At 31.7% G+C, this 25,127-nt stretch overlaps 2 protein-coding genes across 10 annotated transcripts in view; one reads left to right on the top strand and one right to left on the bottom strand.

Annotated features, from left to right (window-relative positions):
* The first annotated feature begins 484 nt into the window (after positions 1-484).
* On the top strand, positions 485-10,946 carry LOC145331523 (uncharacterized). Its single transcript, XM_080176222.1, has 8 exons — positions 485-622; positions 1,748-1,869; positions 3,013-3,072; positions 8,158-8,258; positions 8,891-8,959; positions 9,385-9,486; positions 9,724-9,861; positions 10,052-10,946. The coding sequence occupies exons 1-8, from the start codon at positions 611-613 to the stop codon at positions 10,258-10,260; spliced, it is 813 nt and encodes a 270-aa protein (XP_080032348.1). The 5' UTR covers positions 485-610; the 3' UTR covers positions 10,261-10,946.
* Positions 10,947-12,420: 1,474 nt separating this feature from the next.
* beta-Spec (spectrin beta chain) overlaps positions 12,421-25,127 on the bottom strand; it is a 71,680-nt gene continuing 58,973 nt past the window's right edge. For 8 of the 9 annotated variants that reach the window (XM_080176214.1, XM_080176218.1, XM_080176211.1 and 5 more), the window contains 3 exons: positions 18,804-18,887; positions 15,275-15,356; positions 12,421-14,854 (listed from right to left, as the gene is read on the bottom strand). In XM_080176214.1, the coding sequence (XP_080032340.1) occupies positions 14,750-14,854; positions 15,275-15,356; positions 18,804-18,887 (271 nt within the window). In that variant the 3' untranslated portion in view covers positions 12,421-14,749. Of the gene's footprint in view, positions 14,855-15,273; positions 15,509-18,803; positions 18,888-25,127 lie in introns of those variants that run through there. The other variant, XM_080176213.1, reaches the window with a different exon arrangement.

The raw sequence follows: 25,127 nt of genomic DNA, 5'->3' as shown, positions 1-25,127 counted from the left end.
TACGGGGATAACCTGTACCTATTATAACCTCTAACCTAACTTAACTTGTGCTCAACAAGGCACTTTGAGGGAATTAGCCCCTAATTACAGGACAGAAACTGATACAGTTATGAAATGAAATAAATAAATGCTTTTTTCTTCACTCTCCCAATATACAGTGCACTCTCCCTGCGGGGCCACCACCATGTACCAAATGTAACCTAACAAAACGTAAGAAAAAACCATGCAAAAAACTAAAAATACTAGCCCCCTCTCAAAAAAAAATATATATGGCCAAAATTAGACACACTCAGATATTTCTGGAACCTGCAAATATGACATTTTGGTCATAAAATTATTCGCAGTTTTACAAAAACTCCGACATTAGTAACTTTACCCAACACGGTTAGTTCGTCTTTGCCAATAATTTTGCACATTTTTTTCTTGGTCACAGTTTTTACCCCATCATGCGCACAACTCTACGCGGGCTTTTTTTGCGCCGTGCCGCGTAAATGCCGCGTAAGACGTTCCTTGCAAGCTTCCCCCTCTGGGGACGGAGCTGATTAATGTTTAAAAAGAGCTGTGAACAGGAGATGCTCATCAGACGAGTATTTGCAGTTCTTGTAGCAACATGAAGGCTTTGGTAAGATTAATAATTGTACTTCATCGCATACATTGTTAAAATATTTTTTCAGATTGTTCAAAAAATTAACATAGAACTGTGAATTTTGATACATTATTCTCTATTAGAGGATATACCCTAGCATCTAGTGACTCAGAAGGTCAAAAAAGGGCTAGAAAAATAACTTATAGCCATCCCATCCTAAAATAGAAAACCCAATCGATTTATAGTTATAAACTCTTACTACTTTATATAATAAGAAGATAAGCAATATTATTTAATTCAAAGATATTAAGTTACAAACAAATTGCATTATTAAATTTTTTAGCCAAAATTCCAAAAAAATACATCTTAGAATTGAAAAGACTTTCAAGGTTAATAGAAGTTTTATTTAATATTTTGGGTTTCTTTACTTCTCATTTTTAGCATTTTTGAAAATTTCATGGTGTATTTTAAAGTTATATTTTAATAGGATGCTAATAAAAAAAGATTAGCTTTGTGGATCAGCTATTTTAAGAAAAATGAATTCATCTATAAAGTTGTAATAAGGGTTTTTGTCTTTAAGCTTAAAATCTCAGTAACTACTGAAATAATTGCATTATCTTTTTTAGACAAGCTTCACATAAATCCTGTGGTTGTTTTACAGTAATTTATTTACAGATTTAAGACTTTGAAAGGGGTTAACTTTTCCACTATTTTGTAGGATAAGGTTTAGTAAACAAACAGGCATCTGTAAGCACAATGTAATGATTATATCACTTACTCACAATTTGCATTTTCAACCTTTTTCACACTTTTAAACTTAGCTCTTAAACCATAAATGGCACAAACATGGTATTTATGGTTTTAAAAAATAGAGCTTGTAGCTTGAGTAATGGGGTGTCTAGAATTTTTAGAGATATAAAGGGATAATACAATGGCCAATAAATGTATGTATATTCTAATTAATGATACACAAAATTACCCCTTCTGTAGATTAAAATTAGAACACTCAGCTTAAACAAAGTTGTTAAGCCAACAAATAAGAAAACTTTGGGGACTATGGTTATAAACAACCAATTATGCCCTCTCTCTATCTTGCTAGCAATACTATGAACTTGGGTAAAAATGAAAATTTTCAATGATTTTAATTCTTTCTTTATTTAGACTCTGATCCTTGGTTCCCTGCTGATTGCCGCTAGTCTGGCCGCGGCTGACTCACGAGGACTTCGCCGGCAAGGCAGAGACGGAGATCATGGACATCATCATAGCCCTGCTCATAACAATAGGTACCCGTTCTTCTTCAACGAAAAAGACGAAGAAAGTCCATCAAAAAAAGTTCTGGCGTCATAAAAATGAGAGATTAGGAGAGGAGGAGTGGCAAAGAAAACTCCTAAAAATTAGATGGATAATCCCTCATTTTTGTGACGTCACTTTCTGATTTTTTTATAGACTTTCTTTCAATGAAGCTTTTTATAGTGCCTATAAAAATGACGCCATACTGGCCTACCATTGGTCAATTAAAATGTATACTGGCCTACCATCGGCCAATTAAAATGTATAATGGTCTACGGTTGGTCAATTAAAATGAATACTGGCCTGTCAATGGTCAATTGAAATATATACTGGCCTACTATTGGTAATTTAGTCTGTTTATTGGCTTATCATTAGTCATTTATATTTTTGAAAATATTTTGATAAAATGACTAAATATTTGTTTTCACAACTTTAGCTGAAAGCAGAAAGTTCTTGGGTATTCGTTTTAAGCCCAAGCCGCGGCATAAGTAAAGACTTTAAAAAATGGTTATACAGCTTATGTGTAAGTATTCCAATCTCCACCTACTGCATTAAAAGCAAATGTAGGGGGAATACATTGGCACTTAAACAGGCGCAACCCTGCCCTGTTCAAAAGCCGTCAAAAGAGTTGGTTGTCAGAAGGTTGTTGACATTTAATACTCAGAGATCTAAAGGGATAAGACAATGGCCGATAAATTGATTTACATCCCCAATGATGATACTGATAAATTCCACCTTCTTAAAATTAGTGGTTGAAAGTTGAAACGTTTGAACACTCAACTTAATGAAACAACAAATTAAAATTAATTTAAGTCTCCAAAGTTGTTAAGCCAACGTATAAGAAAACGTTATTAAAATACTTTGGGGACTAGTGTATTATACAGCCTATTGTCCCCTCTCTATCTTTGTTTTATACTAGTAAAGATCAAGTCAGACTATCGAGGTTTAAAACAAATATTATATAAAACAGCTGTAATTATTGTCAGCAAAGAAAAATAAAACTCTGGTATCCAAAGTTTTATAACCACCTTCTTTTATTCGTTGGCTAAAAAATTCTTGGTACTTTTATTTAATTATGATTGGTTGTATTCCGGTATGTTCTCCAAATTTTTTAACCAATGATTTTTTTTGCACAGGAGAAATAACCGCGGGGGCAGAAGAAATAACAGAAGGAACAACAGAAGAAATCAAGCAAGGTAATTTCTTACTGTTGTGCGTGTGTGTGTGTGTAGCAAGTGACGTGACATGAGCCGGCGTTGTTAATGAATTTTGTTGGCGACTTTATGACATTAAATAAAAGTTACCATTACTTACAAACTTTTCAAATGAGTCACTGGTTCGATTATCATATACCTACTTCGAATTAATGTTTTCCAGTATGGCTTCCAAACCGATTTATATCCGCTGGATTACAACCGATTCTCAGCCATACTGAAAAATCATGTATAGCATCGCAATTTTGCCCGTATATAAAATTAAACATCTTGATATTTATACCAGTTTTGTGAGCCCTTGCCTTCGGTCCCTCGTGGCTAATAAATGATAAGAGCTACCATTAGGTACGGACGTATAGACCCTAATTATAGAAAAGCTTCGCTTTTAAACAGTTTGCTAGAATTTAGAGTAGTAAAATTAAAGCTTAATTCCCATACAAATCAGGGGGCAAGGAAACAATAAAAAAATCTTCCCACAAAAAATTCTAAACTTATAAATTATTTGTGAAAAAGTTTGGACACCACTGATTTAAATCCACCAATGAAGATTTAATAAACTTTGGGTACCAGTATAATTTACAGTCCAAAGTCCCCTCACTCCCTTGCCTTAATCATAGATTAAAAGATTATTATCGTTAATTGTCCTATCACAAAATCCCTGCATTCAATATAGAATTCAAGGAAAACTAAGTGCAAAATATTTTGTAATATTTGTTGTCAGAGTGAAAGATTTGTATACATACAATTGTAAATAAATAGAGGATTAATTACTCACAGAAATAGCCTAAAACTAAAACAGAAAATTCGTTTAAAACCACCCAGGGGACCAATGTTAAATTTCCTTTAAAAAAAAAAGACTCAATTAGTTCCATAATAATTGAAATCTTAATCTTCAGACAAAAAACTTACTACTTTATATAGTAGGATACTTTATTTCTCTTAGTCAATGTAACTCAGGAGGGAGGGGACAATGACCTGTAAATTACACCTTTACCCAAAATTCTATAAACACGTTCTTACATTCGTTGGATTATAAACTTTGGGCAATTCATTAAATCTTGATTAAGTATGCGGTTTAAACTCGCAGTGTCTAACTAAACCTTTCAACTAATAATTTTAATATACAGCAGTAATTTTGTTTGTCATCATTGGGGATGTTTATTAATTTATCGTTTTTTGTCTTATACTTTCAGATTCCTAATGAAAGAGTTTTTAAAGTAATTTTGCTGCAAATAGGACAATTTTTTCAGAATTTTTGTCAATATTTTCTTAATATTTGGTGAGGTGACAAAATATTTCAACATTGAATTCGCCATCAAACCTTTTTCCTGTTAATAAGAAGTTCTCACAAAATTGTAGAAATTTGTAGAAATTATACTTTGCAAAATCTGCCATTGCTTACACTATATCAACAGTCTTTTTAAAATGTCGAAATTAAATTTAAATTATTTGTTGAACAGAATAGAAATTGCTAATTTGAACCAACCAATCGTAAGTTAAAGAAAATTTCCAAATTTTTAAGATAACGAATAATATAATACTCTAGTCCCCAAAGTTTTATAATAACGTCTTAATATTGTCTTATCCCTTTAGATCCCTGAAGTTTTCTAGAAAATTCTCTATACTAATTAATCTTTAGAATTAAAATATTTGTTAAAAATCAAGATAAAAGTCCCCAAAGTTTAAAAGCTTGTAAAACTTTTGGGGCCAGTATACTTTCCAATTCATTATTCCCTCCCTCCCTGCAAATATGTCACTGTATGAATTTAATATTCGGGCGCAAAGGTTGCAAAAAAATATTTTGCAAAAAATATGAAAATATCTCACCAATTGTGCCAAATATTTAGCAAAGAGACAATAAACTTTGCTTTAATATCTTTCTATCTCAATCCAGAGACAGAGGGGGGACAATGAGCTGTTTAATACACTAGTTCCCAAAGTTTTATATTAATGTTTTCTTATTCGTTGGCCTAAGAACTTTGGGGCTTTGAACTTTGATTGGTTGAATCATTAAGTTGAGTTTTCCAACGTTTCAACCACTAATTTTAATCTACATAAGGGTTAATTTTGTCTATATGTCTGTACATGTTTAATGAAACCAAAAAATTTATTCTATTCATTAATTTAAAGTAGTAAGGTTTTTATATCTAAAGCTTGAGATTTTGATGTCTACTGAACCAATTGAGTTCTTCATTTCAAGAAAGCTTTACATAGTTCTTAAAGCAGTTTTAGACAATTTTATTTTAAGATTTAAGTCTTGGGATGGTTTCAGGATAATTTTTCAAAATTTAATTACAAAGCCGCCCCTAGAGGCGTTTGCAGCCACTAGTTTATTATTCTTATAATATTACTTTTAAATCCGTATAATAAAGTAACAGGATGTCTATGTGTTTGTATGTTTGTACCGAAGGATCTCGCTAATTGCTGAACTGATTGGGTTCTCCTTCACAGGATAGCTTCTCATAGGTCCTGGGAAGGTTTATAACTAACTTGGGGGAGGTTACCACCACTCTCCCCAGAGAAATAGACAAAAATTCAAAAAAATTTCAAAACGCCGCCCTGTGGACATTTTTGCAATTGGCTAAAAACATAACCATCACCATCTATCGGCGAAAAAATAATATTTTTGGTAAATAGCTGATTTAATGTGATTGAACAATTTTACGTGCCCCTAGAGTCCTCTAGGAGCGTAGCCGCTAATTTATCTTCTAGTATTATGTAGTATTATGTACTTTGAAAAAGATTTTAACGCTAGAATAGAGAGGCAGAGAAAATGTGCATAAACTTGCTATATTATTTCAAATTGCTTTACAATCATTATTTTGTAACGAAAATGTCATTTTCAGTGATTTATTGACAATACATTAATGATAAATTAATTTACAACCCTCAATTTTACCTAACAAAATTACCCCTTATGTAGAATGTAGATAGAAATGATTTGCACTTCTCAATGAGAATTTGATAAAAGACCCAAAAGTTTTAATCCAATGAATGAATAAAAGTTTGGGAACCAGTAATTTGCTAATTATGGGCACAATATTCTTTGATATGTGTGTAATTTTTCTTTAGAACATCACCCCCTTCCCTCTGTATTTTCTGCCAATATTCAAATATTTAACACAAAATTTCGCAAAAAACTGCAAGGGTTGAAAATTTGTGAAAATTCGTAGAAAATGTTTGAAAATTATCTCACGATTCCATCAGAATACTTTGAACTCAATTCCCACCTAATTGTAAGCAGCGCTGCTACTCTATAGATACTGTTTTGTTCCAGGGATCTAAAGAGATAAGGCAATGGCCAATAAATTGATGTACATCCCCAATGATGATACACAAAATTACCCCTTTTGTAGATTAAAATCAGTAGTTTGGACACTCACCTTAATGAACCAAATCGAAATTCGAAAGTCCCCAAAGTTGTTAAGCCAAAAAATAAGAAAACGTTATCATAAAATTTCATAATTTTTTAATGACAATTTATCTTATTCGTTGGCTATAAAACAATGGGTACTTATATTTGATAAAAATTGGTTGGTTTCAAAAATTGTGTATCTTTGAACGGTGTAAATTTGTATATCAGCATAGGATATGGTGTCCATTGTCTTATCCCTTAAGATCCCTTAATTAAATTTCAAATGATAAAGTATTACAGTTTACTGTACATCTTAAAATTGTAAAATATGTTGCTTCGCTATTTTTGGACAAAATTGTCCCCTTTTTGATTTTTCATTTTGATAGATAGAGCCATTAAAATTCAAAGAAGAAATCAAATTATCACTGCAAGAATTCATATTCTTGCAAAAGGAAAAATCATGTATAGCAAATGTTAGCAATTTTAATATTAAACTAGCGGTTGCCCCCCTAACATTCTGGCTCTATATTCTAAGAGATATATAAGGGAAGAAATAGCATAACACCATACCCAGACTTCTTTATAAAAATGAAATAGCCTAAAACCATCTTAGGACCTATAAGAAGCTTTACTGTAAAGGAAAACCATATCGGTTCAGCCATTCGCGAGATCATTAGCTACAGACAAAAAAGCTACTTTATATAATAGGATAAAACTTATCTGTAGGTATATCTAATATTATAGGAGTACATAGCTTTCAAATAAGTATATCTATCAAGAATTTAATGGGAAGAAAAATAACCCAACCTAATATTTATATTTAGAAATAAATTAGCCTAAAACCATCACAAAGCTTAAATTTAAGAATTAAATAGCCTGAAGTTAGCCAGTGTTTAGCGAGATCTTAGCAGACAAACAATAAAACCTTACAATTTTATATAGCTAGATGGGATTTAGAAAAAAATTTTTGCCAATCCAAATTTGTGCAAAATTTCACTGCTTTGTAAAAATACCTAAAATTTTGCGTGGAGTTCTCATGTTTGACGCTTTGTTTGTGTTAATGAGTTGAGAATTTTACATAATTTTCCAGTAGAACTCTGATTTATTATCATGTCTTAATAGGTTGATTCAGATAGATTACCTCCTAAAAAACCAATCTTAAAAAACATTAAATAAACATCTTTAGCATATGTAGTACTAGCGGTTTCGCCCCTAGTGGCCTCTAGTGGCACTTTTTTTTATTTCAAATATGTAATATATCTATGTTGCGTTCAATTTTCTGTTTTTTTGTGATTTCTCTTGGAAGGGTGGTGGTACCCTCCCCCAAAATAGTTGTAAACCTTCCCAGGACCTATGAGAAGCTACCCTGTAAAGGAGAACCCGTTCGGGTCAGCTGTTAGCGAAATCCTTCGTTACAAACAAACAGACAGACAGACATTGTTCTACTTTGTATTATAAAAAGTAGTATTAGTAAATTAATGTACCCTTTGAAGAATACCCACTATAAAGATGAGAATCATTGGTTGAAAAGTTTGGATACTGTTTGTTGCATTCCATCAATCAATCAAGCATTGATAAAAGTACCCAAAGTTTTGTGAGATAACTTGTTTATGAATCCAATACACTTTAGAAATACAAATTGAAAAAAAGAATCCTCCAGCTGTTACTGGGATCTTTGAAAATCTAATCTGATTGTAATTTATATTTTTTAGACAAGCATTTGAGTCTGGTGGATATTTAGCGGCATCTGACGACTATGCTGCAGGCGAAGCCCCCCTTCCTGGATACACTGAAGACAGTGATGCTACCACAGGCAGAAACACAACATTTAACACCTAACTTGTTCCAATACATATTTTGACTTTTAAAATCCAGGATTCTATGATTATTTACTGGATCTTATTGGGTTAGACAATGGCCGATAAATTTATGTAAATCCACAATGATGATAATGATTTACCCTTCCTTAGATTACGATTAGTGGTTGAAAAGTTTATACACTTAACTTAATGAACCACCCAATCAACATCTAGTAAAGTCCCAAAAATTGTTGAGCCAACGAATAAGGAAACGTTAATATGAAACTTTGGGGACTAATGTGATAAACAGCCCAATGTCCCTTCCCTCCCTGTGATTATTACTTATTTTTTATTTAATGGTTAATATTTTGCAGGGAGGATGGGAAATAAACTTTCCCACAAATGATTTTAATCTATTTAAGGGGTAATTTATTCTTTATCATTGGGGGCACATAAATTCAAGATCCCTGTATGTTTACATGGTTTTTTTGCCATTGCTGTCATAATTGAGTAATTATTTTTCTTGAGCGAAATACCAAGATCTGTATTAGCTTCTTTTTCTTTTTAAGTATTTAAAATTCATAGTATTTAACTGATTCTGTAGTAACTCTCATTGACTGAATATAAATATTGTGTATGGTACCAGGACTCCCTGATTATGCTGAGTATGACACTACTGACAGCGCCTCTGCTGATGCTGGATATGCTGGCCCAGGTAAACAACAACAGATAGAAAGTGTGGCCTTTAGGTTTCACATGGTTTTCATACAGGCTTTTTCACTACCTGTCAATTGTATTGTATGTGCAAGACTGTAATTCATGATTCTTAAATGTCAGGTACTACAGCCTGTTATAGCCAATGTCTCCATTGTTGCCCAAACAGACAACCAACTCTTTGATTCTTGGTAATTACTTCCGCATCATTTAATTTCTACGAGTTTTTAATGCATGATAATTGGGAAACATGAAATCACCCATAGACAATTTTTTCCTTTACATAACTGACATTGAACTTGATGCAACAAAGCAAGCCATTTTGTAAATATTTTAAGTTAGCAGTTTCTATCTATTTAAAGTTGTTGTAAATATAGGTATTAAATGATGCCAGTACCAATCTTTAACAGGATGTTATATTATCAGGTGGTGCCGGTGCTGGAGCCAGTGATCCTGCCCTAGGCTATGATGCTCCTGGAGCTGGTGTTGATGGTTATGCTGCCCCTGGTGCTGCCGGTGCTGATTACGGTATGAATTAAAACTACACTTTTTGATTTAGACCATTTGAAGACATCATTAATTATTGAATGTGTTGATGAACTGTAAATATCACAAGATCTCGCTTTTTCTCATTCAACCAAAACATTATTATCATCAAGTGAAGCTATGTAAATATGTACAAATTGTTCTTGTTGACTTTGTAAAATAATTTGAATTTGCACATGGTGTTCATACAGGCTTTTAAAACTAATAATTGTTATCTAGGAGCCCCTGGAGATGAAAGTTCTACTGATATTGCCCAATATGATGAGTCCTTGCCAAGCTATGATGACCCTGCAGCTGATTCTTTGGCTGGATATGCTAACGGTGATGGTGCTGGAGCTGCTGGCAGCAATCCCGCAGGTATTGAGTTGCTTGATTCATTATACTTTAACCCTATCTATTAAAAGCTTTCAGATGTCTTTGAGTGGTTTTAGGCTATTTTTATACCTTCGCTCAACCTATAGTCAAGGAGTAAATTAACTATTTATAGTGATATAGAATCAGAAATGCTAATTTAATTTCATTGTATTTCACAAAATATTTTTTTTAGATCAAGCTGCCTATGAGGCCAGACAACGCCGTAACGGCAAATCCCCAGCTGTCGGACCTGCTTTTGGTGGCAACTCTGTGCGCAGCAACACCAAGTTCTGCCCCGGTGGAAAGTTGGACAGTTGCATCGCCATCTGCCCTGGAGGCAATGGAGCCCGTGTGTATGCCTCATGTGTGACCAGCTGTGCTCAAAGATGCTCAAGATTCTAGAAAACTTTTCCCGCCAAAAATTTCAACAATGCGCACGTGATTACACAACTTGCGCATTTTTTTCACTGCCACGAATAATCAACCTAGCGCAAATGCCGCGTAAGCAACTTTGTGCAAATGCCGCTTACTACAGAAAAAAGACGTCATCTCCCATCTCCCCTTTTTCTTTCCACAGTCCTCGTTTCCTCCCCTTTAACGCTGCGTTGCCAACAATTTTTTTGTGTCTGAAAGCTTTCGTGTCACGCTTTGCTGCTAAAATATTGCTGATAAAGTTTCCATGTTTTGTGCAATTTTTTGAGTTTAATTTATCCATTTTATGGAATCCTTCTCCTGAAAAAATGCTTTTTTTGCTCAAAATTTTTGCATTAAACACATTTAAAGTTATCAAAAACATATTGCACTGATTTTCAAACCAAAACAATTATGCTAATAGCCATCTTTTTATATATAAATAATGTATTTAGTTTATTTTTCTACAGGGTAGTAATGTGATTTTTCATTTTTTTCTTGTTATACAAAGTACTAGATCATTTTTATGTTTATATAGTCAAGGACAAGATTTCTAGAATTTGTTCATCTGTTTTTTTTGCCTATTTTGTACGAACCAAGCAGTAACTAGTCAAATTTTATAAAAATAAAAATATTTTCTTATTTTCAAGAATAAATTTTAAAGAATATAATAAAAATGTATTTCTTTATTAACTATCATCAAATGTTTTAACAAAGTCAAATTTGAAGGGTACAAAATCAGAAAAAGGTGACAATGGGCTGTTTATAGTCCCCAAAGTTTTAATAACTATTTCTTATTTGTTAGCCTAACAACTTTGGGGACTTTATTGATTTTAATTGGTTGATTCATGAGGTTGATTTTTCAAAAGTTTCAACCATTAATTTAAATCTACAAAATGGGTAATCTTGTGTATCATAATTGATGATGTACGTCAATTTATCGGCCATTGTTTTATCCCTTTAGATCCCTGATAGCTCAGGATGGTTTAAAAACAGCCACAGATGAATATAAATATATTATACATATATGAATTCCCTGTAAAAATTGTTCACATTCTGTCAATCTATAAAGATGATTTGTATGGCTTTTATGAAAAGCAGTGGCGTGCAAAGCAGTTCTAAAATTGGTTAAAATTAATTGAACAGCAACCTGTCTGGTTGATTGAACTGGTTTATTTTGTTTATCATCATTAAACAATGTACTGGTTATCCTAAATTAAGTTCGATTATTAGAACTTTTTTCATTGTAAGTGGCTTGAAGCGCCAAAAAAAAACTTTATTTCTGAGCGTTTCTTTTTTACAAAGTTAATTATTTTATCAAAGCTACGCTACACACACACATCCTGTTACTTTTTATAATGTGCAAGATCATGTTAATAGAATATAGGATTAAAAAGGATTTTAACTGACTGCTACAAATACAAAAATTGGACCATAGTTTAATATATAAGTTGTCATAATGTACCATCCTAGTCATCATCACCACCAGTAAGATTAAAATAATAATTTTTACTTTTTCTATAATTAGGATCGGTCCGAGATAGATAGCTTTTCTTCGTTGATTTAGGCATGTTAGAATTGTCCTATAAATTATAAACTTTGCATGGTCATTGCTGTAGTAGTTTGGTACGATTTAGAATGCGTAGCAACTCTATAATCATTACCAGAATGTCCGTAGGTTCATTTTAAACATGTTGATATTCTAATTTTTTAACAACTATTTTTTATGTGATCTAATTATCCGTTTGATCTGATGTTTGGTATATAGATTCCTGGGACACCAAAGTACAATATTATAAGCGAAGCAACTCTATAATCAAGTCCTAAAAATGTAAGTATGTCCATAAACATTATTCTGCATCAAGCAGTTTTTCAACAAATTTACTTACAATTTTGCTTCGACTCTTATACTTTCTTATTATGATAATTCAGTTCTGACATTATACAAGTGTTAATGTCCGTTTGTCCTACCATTTCAGTGCTTCGCTTTTATGGATGTTGTCATCATTGTTAACAAGTATTTAACTACACCCCTAGAAGAGTGTTACTTTGAATATCACAACGACGGGCATAATCTTGGCAACTAACGGACAGACAAAGTTAATTATAGAACAACTTTTCTTCGGATTCAATAAGAAAAAACTGTTTAAATACAAATTTATAGGATTTATTTATTATAATCGCAATATTATTAATTACGCGAGAGAGAGAGAGACATATTTCTCTACCTTACATACAAACAAAAAAAAATAAAAATGTCCAATTGTCAATTTTACATCCATAATAATTAAAGCAAAAAAAACAATAAATGAGACTAGGTCATAAAATATTAAGTTATTTACTACTTAAAAACATTAAAATTTTCTTATTTTTCATATCAATAATCAAATAAAAATAGCTGCAAAAAAATGATTAGAAAGGTGGGACGTCATTATGTCAAAAATGTGCTTTAAGAAGTTCTAAAGTGAAAATTTTTAGCATAATAGTGTGTTTGGGTCAGGTGTAACTCATGATGAAATATTGCTGGTAATGAATGATTCCTGGTTACTAGGATTATTACAAAATTTCTGGATCCAGAAACCTAGTAATAATCCCGAAATCTGAAAGACTTCGTTGCCAGCAATATTTTACCGTGATATACACTTGACCCGTGTGTTTTATTCATATATATATGTACACTAACTTAACAAAAAAAACGGTTTATGTAACAATAATAATAATAAAACATGAATAGCATCATATAAAATAAGCATAAATAAAATGTTGATCCATTACATTTTTTCGGCAGCCATTTTTTCAATTTTCCTTTTAAAAAAGAAAAATTGCTGGCAGTGGTTTTCTCACAGTTTGTTGGCGATTATTTCTGTTCTTTGGAAGATTTTTTTTTGAAAATTTTAATGATTTTTAAGCCAACTTATTTATTTTTCTAATGGCTACCTGAAAAGAATATGTTAAAATCAACATTTTTTAAAGCATAAAAACGTAAAATGATACATTAGTTATTGGCGATTAATAACAACAAAAAAATAACAGGGGCAGTGTACAGTACATCTTTTTAAAAAATGATGTTTATTACACTTTTTACAGAATCATTTCTTTCACAATTATTTGGAAAATAAAAAAAATGAAAAGTATGTTTTACTGTATAATAGTTGATGTAAATAGTTGTTTTATGATAAATTCAAATATGTTAAAAATGTGATATATTTAAAATATGTTTTATTTTTAAAACAATAATAAATGTACTCTAAAAACTGTTATATAAGCCATAAAACGGACATTTTTAGGTCCTTAATAATTCACACAAAGAAAAAAAGCAACAATTTTTAATTCATTGTGAAATACAATCATTAATATATCATATATATATATATAATCATAGTTGTAGTAAGCAAGTTAACTTTTTGTACATACAGAATTGGACTATACAAAATCTGCTGCCGTATTAAGAAAATATTTTATAACAAAAAAAAATGCGGGACCACTTTTTTCATTGTTTTTGGTGTGTTGCTTAGGCGTGACTCCACGTTTTTTCTTTTGTTATATAATATTGTTGGAGGGGCTGGAAAAGGGTACATTACTTCCCTCACGCTCTCCCATCCAAACATTTTTTAAAAAATTTAAAAGGTTTATTTCGAATGGAAGTTAAATTTTTTTTTTAACATTTATTTAAAAAGTTGTTAAGATTTCTACTATCATTCATTCTGAGTCTACACGTTTAACCCAAACTTTCTCTCAAGAAATTCATTAATATTCACTCGTTTCATAATAATCTAAACACTTTCTTAGTTATGTTAAGGCAGCGAAAATATTCAAATCTTCTAAATTTTGGTGTCCAGTTAAATTTTTCAAAGATTTTTTTTATTTTTTGTATAATTAATAGAAAGATTCGCAAAGATTCTTAATTAGTTTTTCATTTAAGATAATTATTTGGTATTATTTGCTTAAGAAATTCAGCATATTTTGAACCAGTTAATTATTTTAAATGAGCAGAATCTTTTGTTGCTAGCCGTCGGGGTGCTGTTAATTATTAAAAACCAGTTTCTTAGATCTTGCCAAGGTACTGGAAAGCACTGACTGCTTTAACAGGGACCATTAGCCGCCAAAATGACGGTTTTATGGCAGGTGTCGAGCCCTGATTTCGTGTGCTCCATATGAGAACCCACTCTTGTATTATATATTACAATTTTTGGAGACTCCCGTTACGTTTTAAAAGGGTCTTAAAAGTAACTTTTTTAGAAATTTTAAATGCTTTAATAAGATTTATAAACATTTAGTTAAACATTAAGGAGTTAAAGATTTATATTAATAATAATACGGTGGGTTAGTTTGAAATTTTTTAAGGGGAAAAATTTTGGGCACTTTTGTAATAAAAAGTTGATGTTTTCACATATTAGATATAATAATCATGTCTTGACATGAATATTTTGTACAATTATTATTCCATTATTAAACTAGAATATTATTAGAATAGTGTTGTTTATTTTTTCTTGAGAGTAAAGAAAGATCTTCTCTTGGGTTCGTCCTTTCTATCACCACCCGGGGGCAGAGTTTGGGACTTGCTGGGCCCACTATCACCTCCAGCCTAAATTAAAATTAGTGGTTGAAAAGTCTGGACACTTTATTGAGAAGTTAAGTATTATGATTTTGATTAGCAGAGGAACGTTAATATTAGTCACTTAGGCTATACGAAGGGATCTAAACTCTAAAGGAATAAGACAATAGCCAATAAATTGATGTACATCCCCAATGATAATAATTAAAATTATCCCTTCTGTAGATTAAAATAATTGGTTTGTTTGGAACCAACCAATTACAATTACACTAATCAATCAATCAGACACTATAAGTACCCAAGGTTGTGAGCCGACGAACAAGAAAACCTGTTTATAAAACTTTGGGTACCAGCAACGTTTGAGAATGTTACCCAGGAGTTAATCCACATAAACAGACTTTACTTGTACCCAAAGTTTTTACAAAAGTACCCAAAGTGCAAATGTCTTACCCTGGAGTTGATGGCTGTGATCCACATATTCATTTCCTCGTCATCTGTGCATTGGAACAAATAATCTCCACCATTAGACAACCTAAATATGGATATATTATTACTTGGATATTAAACCATCTGTGCATTGGAACAAATAATCTCCACCATTAGACAACCTAAATATGGATATATTATTACTTGGATATTAAACCATCTGTGCATTGGAACAAATAATCTCCACCATTAGACAACCTAAATATGGATATATTATTACAAGGATATTACACAATCCGTACATAAAAGCTTATCCTATCATATAAAATATATATATTTTATTTTAGTTTTAGATTTAGAGTCTACGGATGGTTTTAAGCAATTTTTTTTTTTACCTCCTTTAAGTTAAAATAGGACACAAAAAAAGACACCTATCCATCCAGGGAAAATAATTTCATAATTTAAAAAAATAAATATTTCAAACAAAATTGTTATCAAAATGATGATCTTGAAAAAATTCTTGTTTTCTGTTGTCATTAAAAATCTTGTAAATTATAATTTTTGTTGTTGATAAATAATTCTTTTTTTTGCATAAAAAATCCAAATTGAATGAAGTAAGCGGCAAAGCTACAGGTTCTATAAAACATGTCTGTTTAAGATATACATAGCCACTGAACCAATTTGGTTCTGCTTTTCATGGTATACAATACATCCACAGGTATTAAGCTATATTTTCTCCTTTACTCTTTCAGTTTAAAAATCCTTATAAAAAAGTAACAGGATGTCTGTCTGTACCGAAGGATCTCGCTAACCGATGAACCGAAATGTATCTCCTTTACAGTGTACCTTCGCAATGGTCCTGGGATGGTTTATAACTATTTTGTGGAAGCGTAAATCCACTCCGAATCAAAAAATTTCCCATCCATAAATATATTTAAAGTGCCGCTAGGCGGTGCTAGTTTTGGCTATGATTTTCCTTGTTGATTGATTATGATTAAGACATTATTTTCTTATTTTCCGGTGCACTGATGGGGAAACCCTTAATCTTTACCCTGCCCCCACCCTTTTTTTGCCCATTTTTTTGTTTAACATTGTGTACAATAAAGTTATTAGGGTAGAGGGACAATCTGTATTTCGTTTTCTACTGCGATATTTGGACTAAGATTTTTTTTTTTTTTGTAAAAACATATATTTTAATTCTCTAGGCAAATATACATAATAATTGGACTTAGAAACGTTCTCCATTGAGTTCTCCATTACAGGGAAGCTTCCTATAGGAACCAGTGCGATCTTATGCTATTTAGAGCACGGGCTAACAAAACAGGTATTAATTTCGAATTTGATATCAATATTAGGCAAGGCAATATTCGTGCATGTCTGTTATACGATGTTATTACTATTTTAGTATGGCTGAGAACCGGTTCTATTCCAACGGGTATTAATCGGTTTCGAAGGCATACTAGAAAAACTAATATTACATCCTGTAACTTTATTGCTTTGGAAGCCTAATATTTGAGGATGGAAATTTGCACTTTTTTTTACTGCAATTTATTCTGCACCAGTTATTGAGTAATTTTTTGCATGAAAATTTCCTTTTATGAAAAAAATATGCCATTTTTCACCCCCTTTAATGGATATATTATTACTTGGATCTTAGACCAGGTTTTCATGTTCTCTGATAAAGTGAAACAAACAGCCGGCTAAAAAACGACTTCCTTCACCACATCCCTTCCCCAAACAAATAAACCAATAAATGACAGGGGATATAGCAACCTAAGTTCACGACAATTTTTCCCCTGTCATAATATCCAAGTATATTCTACATCCATTCCCCCTTTTTATTAGTTAGAATGACCAAAAGGGATATTGCTAACCGCTGGATCAATTCGGTTCTCTTTTCAGTAAGCTTTCTTATGGATAAAAAAGCATATAATTCCTTTCTAGTAATACTAGCGGCTTCGCCCCTAGAGGCCTCTAGTGGCACTTGAGGCGGGAGTTGAATACCAGAACCCTTTTTTTTAAATTTAGATTTATAAAAAGTTAAAATAAAAATTTTTTTAGGGGCCCCCCTAAACCACATTTTTTATTTCAGTTTTTTTTTAAAAATAAAATTTTTTTTGGGGGGGGATAATTTTTTTCTAGGGGCGATTTCTCTTGGGAGGGTGGTGGTACCCTCACTAAAATAGTTATAAACGAAACTAACCTGTTAAGGAGAACCCGATCGGTTCAGCGGTTAGCGAGATCATTCTGTACAAACAAACAAGCAGACAGTACAACTCCGAATCCGATTAAATTCCGCTGGATTATAAATGGTACTGAGCCATACTTCAAAGTTATGAATCGTATTTTAGATAATTTTCCAATAAGATAGATCATCATTTCTTTCCAAAATAAGCAAGTAATTGACACTGGGGGTATAACAAATGGGGTCAAATTACATTTTGAGAAATTGACAATTTTTTGCATTAACACACCAGTGCGAAAATACGTTGATTTTTTGACAATTACCCTTCAGATAGGGGTGGGTGGGTTGGCTTTTTAACAGCTTTTTTTGTGCTATAATTTTGTTTATTTTATACAGTTAGCTATCTGTACTTTTGACTACTTAACTGATATATATTTTGGATGGTGACTGTTAATAGTATCACCGTTTACCCACCACCTAACAAAATAGCCTAAAACCTAGCTAAAGTCAATGCGTAGACACCAAGAAAATCATATCCCTTTAAGTTTATAGGTTTCTGAGATATTAATGTGCAAAAACTGATCTCGCTAACCGCTGAACCGATCGGGTTCTCCTTTACAGGGTAGCTTCTCATAGTTCCCGGGAAGGTTTATAACTATTTTCTTGGGGGGTGGAACACCCCTAACCCCCCAAAAAATGAAAAATACCCCCCCAAAAAAACAAAAAACAAATTTCTTTTTAAAATTAAAATAGTGGGGTCGACTACCCCCCCCCCCCACTCCCAAAAATAATCCCCCCCCCAAAAAAAATTTTTTTTTCTTTTTTATTTTAAATCTAAAATACGAAAAATTGGTTTGATCAAACCTCTTAGGGCAAGGGGCTAGGGGCGAAGTTTGAAATATAGCAGTAAGTATTTATCCTTATTTAAAAGTAACAGGATATATATATATATATATATATATGTGTGTGTGTGTGTGTGTGTGTGTGTCTGTCTATTTGTACCGAAAAAGCTCACTAACCGCTGAACCCACATAGTTCTTCTTTTTAATGAAAGTACAGGTTTGAATCACTATGCGCAATTGTAAAAAATCCCACTTTCCCCTCAAAAACAACCGTTAATCCTTATAAAAAAAAGAAAAGTGATCTCTGTGTGTGTGTGTGTGTGTACAAAAGGATCTCGCTAACCACTGAATCAATACGGTTCTCCTTTAAGACCATCCTTGCAAGAGAAATCACTGCTAGAAGAAATCTTTTTTCTTTTTAAAACTACAATTGTAACAGGGGGGGGGGGGGGAGAGGCCTCTAGGGGCGTAACAACAACAAATAAAGATAAAGGACTAAATCTCTACGCGCAATTGGTTGACTTACTTGAGTCTGAAGACATGTTTCTTCTTTGTATAGTCGACAGCAACCTCGGCCTCCGCGTTCAACAGGTCAACAGCTGTTTCACTTCTAAATAGAAAAAATTGCAATTAGTTACCCAAAGTACATTAAAATGGTACCCAAAGTTTTTAAAACATATTCATTATTCGCTAGGTTACATAATCTAAATTCTAGAAGTGTCAAAACTTTTTCCACAAAAAATTTAAATCTTCAGAAAGGGGTAATAGGGATTAAACATAATTTTTTCAAATATTGGCTGATCCCCTAAGTTCTCTGTTATTTTATTTTTCAATTTTTAGAAGCCCACGGTTTGTTTTTTGTGTATTTCAAGCTATTTTGATAGGTATTGTGGATATTAATCATCTGCAATTGACCTATCTCTTTGAATTTTGGCAATTACATTGATGGTGTCTTAAGTTTATACAAGTATTAACTATATGCATTCTGAATTGATTAATAAGGATTTGAAATCAATAGGACAATTATTTCCATGAGTAGCGCAGCATTAATAAGCTAACAAATACCAATAAAATAAAGTTTCGTTGATAGATTATTAAACTATACATATTACAGCAAAAATAATAAAAATCAAAGAGGGATCATGGGGCTGTTTATTACACTAGTCCCCAAAGATTTATAATAATGTTTTTTTGTTCGATGACTTTTATTGAATTTTGACTGGGTTAGTGTCCAAACGTTTCAATCACTAATTGTAATCTACAGAATGGGTAATTTTGTGTATCATTGGGGATGTACATTAATTAATCGACCATTGTCTTATTCCTTTAGATCCTAGCTAGATCCTAACTAAAGAGTAGCCGCGCTACTAAAAATGCTAATATCTCGGCTTGTATATTTGACAAAATATAAAATTCTGGGAAGAAAACAATATAAACAATATTTTCATCAAAATATACAATAGTAATGGATGTAGAATACACGTGGATATTATGACAGGGGATGAATTGTCGTCTATTTAGCTTGCTAACATGGATCTCGTTTATTGGTCAGTTCATTCATACATTAGGAAAGGAGGGGATGTTAAAAAGAGGGTGGAAGGTGGATTCGTTACTATAGCCCGCTGCAAGTTACACTTTTCTAGAGAACATGAAAATCTGGTGTAAGATCCAAGTAATAATATATCCATTATAATAGTATAACTTGTAATTTCATAAAATCAACGCGATTTTTATATAAACGAGGAATAAAACATCCATTAAAGCGAAGCTCTGAAACGGTAGGACAAACGAACATTAACACTTGTCGAGTGTCAGAACAGAACTGAATAAGCAGAATATACAGATGCTTCGCTTTAAACATTATACTTTGATGTAATAAGAATCAATATTCCAAAAACCAGATGAATAAGATAATTAAAAGCGGAAAATGTATTCAGTTTATAATATTGACACGTGAATAAAAATCATGTTTAATTTATAAATAAAAGGAAAACAAATGATAACTCTGACTGACAGACAGACAGACCAAACAAATACATGTTAGAGTAGCTTCGATACTAAAATACATCATTCAATTCATGGAAACTTTTTAAAGGCAATTTAATATTTTTCTCATCAATTTTTAATGAAAAAAATGACAAATAAACAGAATTTTGGATAGTATTGATTGGAAATGAACATGAAAGAAAGATTTTTTTATTTTGGCGAAGTTTCTCTATAATAAAGGAGTGTCTAAAACTTTAAAAAGAAGGTGTATCAACTTTTTTTTTATAGCTAGCCGGTTCTTTTAGTAAGTAGTAGATGTAAAATTTTTCATAGATTTCAGATATGCAATCGGTTTTTTTGTAGACCTCTTATTTTTTAAGTAATTTAAGTTTTTTAAAAAAATAATTAAGTTGGTTTTAAGGTACTAAAACGCAACAAAATAAAAGAAGAAAATGGCCAGTAAGAACAAAAATAGTAAGATCTTTAATTTGACACCTTACTTTTAAAATTCTGTTGAGTAATTATTGAAAAAATCTATTTTTTTAACCTCGGTTTAATAAAAACTTTAGACCTAAATATTTTCTCAAACAGACATAAAAAACATGGGTTCATATATACCTTTAGAATCAGAAAAATATTACGAATCCATTGTAAGCAAAATTGAAAAAAAGTAAAAAAATAAAAAAATAAAAAGATGGCCAATTGTATTTTTTGTTCTGGCAACACTATCGTCTTCCCTTTTTTACCCCCACTTTACCCCCTCTATACCCCCTTCCCATTTTTATACTCAATTAAAGAGTTAAGACGTTGCCTGTACAATATAATATGATATTTTCATATAATTCCTTTTATTGTAGTTTATATACTATATTGTAAACTTTTTTTTTCAATTTTGCTTACAATGGATTCGTAATATTTTTCTGATTCTAAAGGTATATATGAACCCATATTTTTTTACTTGTGAAATGATAAAATTGAGTTCAAAGTTTTTATTCTCGTGGGTTTAAAAAAATCGATTTTTTCAATAATTACCTGACAGAATTGAAAAAGTAAGGTGTCAAATTAAAGATCTTACTATTTTTGTTCATAATGGCCATTTTCTTTCTTTTTTTTGTTGCATTTTAGTACCTTAAAATCGACTTAATTTTTTTTTTTTTAAATTAAATTACTTAAAAAATAAGAGGTCTACAAAAAAACCGATTGCATATCTGAATTCTATGAAAAATTTTACATCTACTACTTACTAAAAGGACCGGCTAGCTATAAAAAAAAAAGTTGATACAACTTCTTTGAAAAATGCACATTTTAAATTTTTAAGCACTAATGCTATTTATAATTTGGAATCTATTTGTAGTTCCAAATCTACAAATTTGTTGTTTAATAGTTATTTCTCGCATCGTATTATAAACAGCTTTCCGCGGATATAGAATGTACAATTTTAAGATTAAAACCAGTTTTTTTAGCCCCGAGGTGCCGAAGGCACGGGCTAAAAAAAAACTTGTTTTAATCTTATGATTGTACATTTTCATATTCGTAGAAAGCTGAATATAATACGATGCTAGACATAGTTTTTTCGCATGGATAACCGGTTTCTATCCAACGGATTCGAATGAATACGAGAAAAAGTTTTATAAACACGCATTCTCTCATTGGTTGGCTAAAAACTTTACAAATCCTGATTGTTTTGTCAAAATTTTTCAAGCAATAATTTCAATCCAGGTATAAGGTATAACCAACAAGCGAAATAAATCTAAAATAATATTTGGGGGGCAAATGGAGAGGTCATCAATTTTACGATGTGTTGCCCCCCAACGACAGCTGAAAAACACGTATAGGTTTTGTGATTTTTCCCCAGAATTTCAATCTACAGAAGGGATCCATAATTTATCATAATTGGGTTGGTACATCCATTTATTATCCAGTGTCTTATTCCTTAAAATACCTCAGAGTATTTTGCCTCATTAATGGATATAATTATCCTTGCTACAAACAAGGATGACAACATCCATAAAAGCGAAGCTCTGAAATGGAAGGACAAACGAACATTAAGACTGAATAAGCAGAATATTAATACACGAGACTAAACAAAATTGTAAGTAAATTTGTTGCAAAACAAATTAAATACAAGATACTTTTTTAGAACATACTTAAATTTTTAGGACTTGATAATAGAGATGCTTCGCTTACGTACAGACGTACGGACCGACCCTAATTATAGAAAAGCTTCGTCATTTTAAGGGGAAGTTGGTTTTAATGAAAAATAAGTGCTAATATGTAATATTTGAGTGGCTGTTTTAAAAGAACTATTATCTAAAGAGTGCTAAGGCACCATCCGTAAAGGATTTCCTCAAAATTCCTTGATGCCAATCAGGGTTGTCAGAATTAATGATTTTGGGTCCGCTTACTAAATCAAATCAATCAATTTTATAAAGGGTTATTAAACGTATGTTAAATGGGAGTTTATATTTTTAATTTAAAATGTTATCCTAACAAAACACTTAACGGATATTAAGATACTAAAAGTTGACACCCTCGTTGAAACTTTTGAAGGTGAAAAATCCGGGATGGATAGCCTCTACATTTCGCATCCGTTTTATAGAAAAAATAAAGCAAAGCTTTTCTACATATAAGACTACCTAATTGGTCAGATAGTTTTGTTACAAAAAAACATGGATATAGAATATACGGGAAAAATCTAAGTCAATTTAGGTTGCTAACATGGACATTATTGGTCAGTTCTTCATCCAATAGGAGGGGAGGAAATTGGGTTAAAGGGGTTGGATAGATATTTTAGCCAGATACAAGTTTCACTTTTTTACATGTTAAGCTGATGTAAGATCCAAGTAATAACAAATCCATTAAAAAAATTGTATTATAAATTGGTTTTTTATTTGTTTATTAAGATCTTAATACCCACTGAACCTGTTTAGTTCTCCACTTTACCAAAGCTTTACATCGGGCCTGGAATGTAATTTTAGCCCCCGTCGTTTTAGTGTATAACCTTTGATTATTAGAATGTTGTCATCCTTGTTCTTAAACATTATATCCGCCAGCTATCAAAATCTCATTCAATGGATTTTTTTGCTTAAGCATTTTTTTACACTTTTTTGTGCATTTCTTAAAATCAAACAAACAGCCAATGACATCACTTAATAAGATGCCAATATTTTTTAATCAATGGGAATTATATTAATAAGCAAAGGTGTGTAGAAGAGGGGGGGTGTATTCACCCCCCTTACATCTAAATTACACCCCTGTTATCTGAATTACATCCCCCCCTTTTAGTTTTTGTTTTAGGGGTGTGACAAAAATCAATAATGGGGTGTCACAATATAGGGATTTGCTTTTTAGAGGGAATATTATCAATTATCTCTGTATTCCCAAGTTTTAAATATTTTATCAAATTTTTAAGAGAAGGGAAGGGACATTGGGCTGTTTTTTTACACTAGTCCCCAAAGTTTTATGATATCGTTAAGGGAATTTTATTAAATGTTGATTGGTTGGTTCATTAAATTGAGCAACGTCCAAAAGTTTCAACCACGAATTGTAATTTACATAAGGTATAATTTAGTGGAGATCAATTTATAGGCCATTGTCTTATCCCATTAGAGTCCGAAGAATCCTACTCATTTACTGACCAAAATTTGGTGAACAATGAAAAATTGAAAAGATTTTTTGCTCTAAAACCTAGACAACAATAATTAGACAACTTTTGGGTAGGTTTTTTTTTCATTTGGAACCCCCCCCCCCCCTTTTTATATAACAGTTATTTTTTGTAACGATAAAATTAAGGGTAGCTGCGTTGCATATAGACCACAGTTTGGTTTTAGGCTATATATCTAATCCCTCACTACGAATACAAAGCTAGGGACGCATATGATATCTAAATATTGATCTAGCAATCTAAAGTTAATTCTTTTTATTTTAAATCTATAACATTATTAGCTTTTACTTTAACAATTTTCTTATCTAAAAGGGGTACTAAAAAGGGCCATTTAAATTAAATAAGAATTTCAAAAGATGAGCTATATATCTCTTTTTGTGATTAAATGGAGTATTCCATAAATGGTATATAATCTTAATCTACAGAATGGGTAGTTTTGTTTATCATCATTAGAAATATATATACCAATCAATAGTTCTTTTTATCATATCCCTTTGAACCCCTGGGATATTAGGTATAGTTGTACGCAAATATAAGTTTTCTAGACACCAGTCCAAATATATTAAAAATACATAGAAATATTACGTAGCTAACTAATCGATATATTATTACTTGGATGTTGCACAAGATTTTCATGTATTCTTTTAAAGTAATGCTAGAAGCTGGCTAAAACAACGATACCCCCAAATAACCACATCCCCTCCTAATGGATGAACAAATTGACAAATTGAGGACCATTTGAAGAAGCCTAATTTTTCTCCTGTCAATATATCCACGAATACTATATCTACGAATCCATTAGCTAGGTATACAACATGTATACATGTATTTTTACCCAATAAAAAGCAAGGGGTCAATCTAAACCCACCCAAAAAAGGAGGGGGTGTAACATTGTGAAAAATAAAACAAAATTCATCAAAGGTTCAAACTTTTGAACCAATAATTATAATCTACAGAAAGGGACATTAGGCTGTTTATTACACTAGTCTCCAAATTTGTAATAACGTTTTCTTATTCGTTGGCTCAACAACTTTGGGGACTTTTATTGAATTTGATTAAATGGTCCTTATAGTTGAGTGTCCACACGTTTAAACCACTAATTATAATCTAAATTATTAATAGCGTAACTTCACTAATTTTTTTTGATGAAAACCTTTTCCTTTCCCCACCCGAAGAACCATAAAACTAAAATTACAGTAC

This window comes from Acartia tonsa, chromosome 11 (genome assembly GCF_053477335.1).
Source record: "Acartia tonsa isolate MP-2025a chromosome 11, ASM5347733v1, whole genome shotgun sequence".
NCBI lineage: Eukaryota > Metazoa > Arthropoda > Copepoda > Calanoida > Acartiidae > Acartia > Acartia tonsa.
The sequence above is the reverse complement of the archived record's forward strand: the minus strand, read 5'-3'. Positions and strand labels throughout refer to the sequence as shown.

Coding starts and splice junctions, on each gene's coding strand:
- LOC145331523 (XM_080176222.1), top strand. Junction 8,259..8,890: donor AGACAGTGATGCTACCACAG/GCAGAAACACAA, acceptor GTATGGTACCAG/GACTCCCTGATTATGCTGAG. Junction 9,487..9,723: donor TGCTGCCGGTGCTGATTACG/GTATGAATTAAA, acceptor ATTGTTATCTAG/GAGCCCCTGGAGATGAAAGT.